The sequence below is a fragment of the Macrobrachium rosenbergii genome, chromosome 16 (assembly GCF_040412425.1).
Source record: "Macrobrachium rosenbergii isolate ZJJX-2024 chromosome 16, ASM4041242v1, whole genome shotgun sequence".
Lineage (NCBI taxonomy): Eukaryota > Metazoa > Arthropoda > Malacostraca > Decapoda > Palaemonidae > Macrobrachium > Macrobrachium rosenbergii.
In genome coordinates, this window is record NC_089756.1 from 50,503,556 (window position 1) to 50,510,630 (window position 7,075).

Here is a 7,075-nt window from a genome sequence, read left to right on the forward strand (position 1 = left end):
GCTTGATTCCAAAGTCATCCGCCTCATTAGTAATGCAGATTGGCTCGTTTCTTCCCTGCCAAAGAGCCTTCTCTCTTTGCCTTTCCTACAAGTATATTTTCGCAGATTGTCATAAGAGCAGTTGTGTTGGGAAATATAATATATTTGTAAAATAAGGTCCTCTTTCATTCGTGTTTGACCAATATCTATTTGTAGTATTTGACTTATATTTGCAATATATAAATTGTTTTTGTTTGACTAATATATACTTGTAATATTTGGCATATATTTCTCAAAGTCTATTTTCTGTAGAGCTGAAATCTCGACATATTCATCAGCTTAAACCTCTAAATTTTACTGCATTAATTTTAAATTTCAGAATACAAATATGCTCTCTTCAGGACAAAATTACTGCTGGACAGGTGCCTCTGCCTCTCTGTCATCTCTGTAGCCCTGATCAGATGCCACTTTACCAGATACTGTGAAGATTATTTGGATCTTTCCTAGATAGTGATCCCAAGGGTTTTCGGGGGTCGTTATCTAGGACTAATATGTCTTTGGGATCATTATCTTTATGATATTTACAGTCTTTTGTTTATGATTTTACGGTAATCCCCAACGGGCTTGCACTAAACGAGCCGCAAAGGTGGATACATACCGGTTTAAAACCCTTGGGGGTCACTATCAAGGAAAGATTCAATTTATTTGTCACTACAAATAATCTACTGCGCATCATGTTAGCTGGTCTTTCACCAAATTTCATACGAAGTTTCTCGAGTGAATTAACATTCCATGGACTTGCAGGTGTCTGAGCATTTAAGATTTACGAGATGGAGAAAAAATGCTCGATGTCCTTTAAACTGTTATTGAGAACATGAAGATTCGCTGGTTAAACAGAAAAACTTTCATTCGCTAGACTTTTCCCTAACTGTGATTGCAGCAATTACCAAGATTTTTTCTTTCTTGAAAATCGGCGGACTTTTTTGGCTTCGTATTTTTTTGTGAACAATACGGTAGGAGTCACCAGGGAAATAAAAGCATTTACAATAGACTGTCTCTCTCTCTCTCTCTCTCTCTCTCTCTCTCTCTCTCTCTCTCTCTCTCTCTCTCTCTCTCTCTCTCTCTCTTTGTGTCTAAGGCTCTCCTAAGTATATTTACCTAAGAGTGGGATCGGCCTCTTTATTAAAAAGGGGCGATGTTTAAGGACAGCCCAGGTATAAAGGAGGTAATTTATGGGGATTTTTCCTTACCATATTTCGGAGAAATGTAATGATAGCGATTTTTTTAATAACGGCAATATAGTCCCCTTTGTTCCTGTCAATCTCTAAGTCTGAATATAATTTTCCGGCGTCGTTGCCACTCGTAAATGTAGTCAACTTCAATTATTTTGTGATGGAAAGATCTGTATTTGTCATTGTTGCTCGCTTATGAGTTCTTTCAGAGCTCCCTTTCCATTTATGCGACCATTTCTGTGGCCATAGAAGAATTCTGCGATTTCATCCATTCTCTGCATCTCTGAGGCAGAAGTATTTTTTTTTTACATTTGTGGATATGACAGCTTTGAAGCGTTTCATCCTTACTCTGCGTTCGAAACACTAAAGTTGCATTGTTTTGTTATAAGATAGCCAACTTGATGCCCTTACTTAGCCTAGTCCGGAAGAAAAAATTGTGACGTCATGTTACAAAAATTCATTCAGTCTGTCACGGTAAAAAGAAAAGTATCTTATCCCAAAGGGGAAATTTTAAGATTTTATAAAGAAAGGAGTTCCTAATAAACCTTCTGAAAAGAAAAGTGTGGTCACAGTAGTCTGAAAGCTTTTGGGTATTTTAAGTGCATTTTCATTCAAAAACAGGTCTTACAATCAAATGTTCATTTCCAACATAACAAATATAAAATATGCAATGCGTATAAAAAAAACCAACAGAAATAATTTACAAGCGAAGGCAAACATATGATACAGTAAATCATTTCAAATTAACTTTGAAGTTAATAAGTAACATTTGGCACATGCCCCTGCTTCACTTATTATAGCTGGTCATGACAACTGATATACAAAATCTGACTTCACTAAAAGAAAATTGTAACGATAAAGTTTTCAAGTTGCAGAGCAGTAATCAGGATGTTAGGATGTGTGTGGAGTCCTAAGCTTGATCAATTTAGGTATTTGTAGACTAGCTCTAAAAGATCCTAAAACTTTCATTTTTCACTAGCAACGCGTTTATGTTGTTAAAGGGTTATCGTTTTTTTTTCTCAGCGGTAAAACGTAATCATGCTGCCTTGTTTAAACACGGTGTCTAGAAACACGATCTCTGCTACATGGAGCTCTTAGTAATCACAGCCCGTCCAAGTCATTTTGATGTTAACCATCTATTTTTTTTTTTTTTTTTTTTTTTTTTTTTTTGCAAATAGTTCTCTTCAACGTTTGTGACGACCGCCTATCAACTGTGTTACCGTAAGCCAGATGCATCTTTCTTTTTTGTTTGTTGACCAATACCTTCTACCTATATAGCTTGTAGCAAAAACATTTCCCCTCTTTATCGTATGGTCAACACCTTCTAATTCTATAGCCTTTGTTTGCAATCTCCCTTTCAAAACCTCCCTTTATTTTCACAGGTCAATTCTTTCTTCCTTTATTACTAGTGACCAAGTTCTTGTCTCTCTATTGCTTGTTAATGAAATTTCCCTGTAATGCCTTTGGTCAAAACCTTCTTCTGTTGTTACTTGTGGTCGAAGTCCGTTCCTCTATCACACGTGGACGGAACTTATGTCTATTGCCTTTGGTCAAAACATATTTTTTGTGGTCAAAGATATACCCTTGTTTACCGTTGCCTATTTATTGAAGTTAAAATCTCATATGACTACAACTTGAGGTTCTTTCTGTTGTTACAGAATATCAAAATCTTCTCTTGCTCTCTGTTGCTTATGAAGAAACCTTTCTATATGGCTTTTGGTCAAAACCTTTTTACTCTAATGTCTGAGACGACAATCCCATCCCATCCCTCTTATGGACAAAATCTATTTGCCTATCGCCTTGGTCAAACCCGTCTTATTCCTGCTTACAGCTAAAATCTTGTCCCTCTGATACTTGTGGCCAAGACCTTCTGCCTCTGTTGTTTTTGCTACAGTTAATCTTTCGCCCTCTGTTGTTTTAGGCTAAAATCTCTTCAGTCTACAATTTATGACTTGGGTTTCTTTCTCTTATTACTTATGACCAGAACCTTCTCTACCTGTTACTTGTGACCTAGATCTCATACCTCTATTGGTGTAAAACATTCTCCTCTGCACATGTAAAGCAAATCTTTTGCTCTCGGTTACCAATAGAATCTCCTCCCGGTTTTAGTGATTAAACCCTCCCTCCATTGCTTACGCCCAAATTCTCTTCCCTCTCAATTGTTGACAACACCTACTCATTTTACCTATAGCCAACAATCTTGCACCATTGCCTGCGATGAAATGGCCGTCCTTCTGTTGCACGTAGCCAAACTATTCCTTTACTGCCCCGGATTCAGGTTCTTGGAGAAGAGACAGAGGCCCTCCAGCTCTTCCTCAATCATGAAATCCTCAGGATTGAGGTAAATTCCGTGAAGAGGAAGGTAATGTTGAATATCTTCGTCGGCTGCTTCAGGAGTGAGAGGTGTAGCCAAATTATTCCTCAAGTTCAACAAAGGACTAGGCAAAGTACGGCCTTCTTCGACGTGCCCCAAAAGATACGTCTTTCCATCCAGGTTAGTTAGCAGGACGCGGCCTCGTTTCGAAACGTTGTTAGCTGCTAACACCACGCTCTCCGGAGGTTTCTGGTTTGAGGGAAGGGACTATTGATTGAACGTTTTTCTTAACTAAAAATTTTGATTGTTGAAATTACGGCATGTCTCAGGTTCATCACCGTGCATAGATTAATAATGATTCTTACGCCCAATATGTCAGGTACTAGGTAAAGTAACATATTTATTCCCTATCATCTCTCCAAATACATTTTCAAACTCGCTTGTATGCCAGAGGAAAGCTGTCAGAATAATTGCATTATCTAAACCAGCATGGAGTTAGAATGAAATATAACGCTTGTATCGATCAGTAAGTGACAGGAGCTCTATTATTATTATTATTATTATTATTATTATTATTATTATTATTATTATTATTATTATTATTATTATTATTATTATTATTAATGACATTGTTAATTACTGAAAGCTGCTGTTACAGTTTAACATGATGCAATAGATAAAAGAATAGCAAGTATATAAGGTCTCCATCAGTAGTGAGTCAGGATTAAGCATAGCCCAATAATATCACACTGTCCGTGGTGTTCTTTAAGGTAACGTACGTCGTGTTTAAGATAAATATGCTGCCTAAATTCATCTCCATTTCATTAGTCCACACACATTACAAATTGTCTGTAGAATCGTCTCCATACTTTAAACCTCACCTCCTGAAAAGGGTTGGACGCCAAGCAAATGTACTGAAGCAGTGGCACTGACGTGAGTGCCTGAGCAACGTAGTGCCAACATTCGTCCATGAGACGGCACCCAGCCATCGACAAGACGTGGAGCTGACCTCCCTTGGCCGCTCCATCAAGAATTGCTACGCCTCCTTCGCTCAGGAGCGGGTTAAGGTCAATGGCTAAAGCTCTCAATGGAGGAGCCTCGGCTAGTGCCTCGCCCAAGAGCTTGGCACCTTTTTTACCTGTTGTGGAGATGCAAGAAAAAAAGACGAAGTTTTCACGTTCGGCTGACTCTGAGTACCTCTTCGACAGTCATACTTTTATTTACAGAAGTTTGTGTGAGTTCGTTCCCCAGGGAAGTGGCTAAATTGTTTCGCGCAGACGGAAGGACAAGGATTGAATATAAATTTGTTCGAGTGTGGTAGGTAAGATTTATCGTTTCATATACGATATATATATATATATATATATATATATATATATATATATATATATATATATATATATATATATATATTTTATATATATATATATATATATATATATATATATATATAAAAGTGTGTATGTGTGTGTACGATTTTGTTATTCACTTATGATGCAAGTTTTGAAGACATGTCTGGATAAGTTCAAAATATTTTCTCTCTCTCTCGCTCTCTCTCTTCACACACACATGTGCATATGTGTGTGTGTGTGTGTGAGAGAGAGAGAGAGAGAGAGAGAGAGAGAGAGAGAGAGAGAGAGAGAGAGGGAGGCAGACAGGCAGAAAGACAGAAAAATACTTTGAACTTATCCAGACATGTCTTCAAAACTTGCATCATAAATGAATAACAAAATCGGACAGGAGGCTATTAGCAAAAAATATGAACTTTCAAAATCTCTTGTGATGAAGAAAAATCAGTAAAGTAACGATGGTTACTTTGACAATTTTAAAGTGTACCTCCCTTAAGTAATATAACGAAGAAATTCCTGAAGATCTCAACAAGGCTTTCATTAGGATACACATATCTCCTTATCAGATCATACTCAACTAACTTATATTTCCTAACAACCTCATTTTAAAAACAATACTTAGAAACTTTGTACCTGACCTTAGAATAAGTGTAGTTTACCGGGATGAAATACCTACCTATCTTGTTATGGAGAAGACATAGTGACTCCAAGGAGGTGGACGCAATCAAATCACACAAGATCGGAACAGCAGCACAGGAGATGAAATTACTCTGGAGATCCAGTTCCTTGAGGATCTTGTGACTTTTCAGATTTCTTAGCAACACGTCTGCGCGGTCGTCGTCCAGGCAACTTTCGTATACGCTAAACAGTAGAAAAAATAAATATTTATCAAATCAGAGGTGTATGTCGTTAATACGTAAATGATTTATGGCAATCTCCATGCAAGGTAACGCTGATTCATAGAAGGCAGAAGGTGCACTACGGAAAGTTTCTTACCTAAGACGAGTAATTTTGCTTGATAAGACAGCCGTGGACAAGAAAGAAGCGTCTTGCACAGAGATCCCATGGTCCCCCCAGCAGAGTTCGCCTCCGTCCAAAACTGTTTGATAACGTACACTTAATCCCTGCAAATCAACGTTGTTCTCTGTACGATTGGGAACATAGGGAACAGGACGGTCTTCTGAGTAATATACATTTGCCTTTATTCTATTATCAGTTGTTATTATCTTTGATTACTTAAATCACTGAAATGAATGTTACGATCTTTTTTAGATTCAGGGTTATAATATTTGGGGGTCTTTTTCATCTTGAAGGATATACAATTGGAATTAGTACATCAGGATAAAAAGCTAATAGTTCCTTTCAGTTCATGGTTATGGAATAAGTATGAAAAGCATCATTAAGGAGACTTTGGTTACCTCAAGATTTGACAGAGCCGTGAGGACGTCATACATATTCAGATGTTCAAGACTTCCTTGTTCCTCATTGGCGCTGTTTCTGTAATAATCCAATTTTTTATGTTCTCTGGTGTGGTGGCTTTCGAGAAAGGGAATTACATGATTTTATCCTTTTATTAAGCAAAAGAATGTGCTGTGTTTTTTACAATATTATTATTATAATTATTATTCCAAAGATGAACCCTATTCATATGGAACAAGCCCACAGGGGCCATTGACTGAAATTCAAGCTTCCAAAGAATATGGTGCTCATTAGGAAGTAAGAGAAGGTAAAGGGAAATACAGAAAGAACGGATCTCCCTTATTAAAAAGAAAAAATAAATTAATAAATAGATAAAAGTGTATTAAAATGGAAGGAGAATAGCATTAGGGTAGTAATGCATTGCATCTTCGCTTGAACCTTTGAAGTAATAGCTGGTCTTGTACCACCAAGATTCAGAATTCTACAGTGCTATAACATCTGGAATCTTGCCTCATTTATGAGGCTGATCTTTATGGCCCTTCGGAATCAGTCTTCTCCAAACGCCATTCCCCCGTTCCCACCCCACTCTCCCCCACAACCACAACAGATATATTTCAGTATTATGACAATTGTGTTTGCTTGTTACCTTCTGGCCTCCTTGCTTGGAGTGGCAGGTGCAAGCGTGCACAGGTGTAAGTACGTCACGTGGGGTTCGCATAGCTTCAGCAGAGGTGCCAGAAGCCGCCATCCTCGCTTGTTATCTGATGTGGCGCTGATTGCCT

At 37.7% G+C, this 7,075-nt stretch overlaps 2 protein-coding genes across 3 annotated transcripts in view; one reads left to right on the top strand and one right to left on the bottom strand.

Moving 5' to 3' along the window:
* Window positions 1-7,075, top strand: part of LOC136847428 (receptor-binding cancer antigen expressed on SiSo cells) — a 797,278-nt gene that overhangs the window by 728,206 nt on the left and 61,997 nt on the right. The window lies entirely within an intron of this gene.
* LOC136846951 (dynein regulatory complex subunit 5) overlaps window positions 2,008-7,075 on the bottom strand; it is an 11,855-nt gene continuing 6,787 nt past the window's right edge. The window contains exons 4-9 of the mRNA XM_067118205.1: window positions 6,940-7,075; window positions 6,293-6,371; window positions 5,871-5,998; window positions 5,551-5,735; window positions 4,407-4,663; window positions 2,008-3,774 (exon numbers count right to left, since the gene is read on the bottom strand). The exon at window positions 6,940-7,075 is cut by the window's right edge and continues 55 nt beyond it. Coding sequence (XP_066974306.1) covers window positions 3,472-3,774; window positions 4,407-4,663; window positions 5,551-5,735; window positions 5,871-5,998; window positions 6,293-6,371; window positions 6,940-7,075 — 1,088 coding nt within the window. The 3' untranslated portion in view covers window positions 2,008-3,471. The remainder of the gene's footprint in view (window positions 3,775-4,406; window positions 4,664-5,550; window positions 5,736-5,870; window positions 5,999-6,292; window positions 6,372-6,939) is intronic.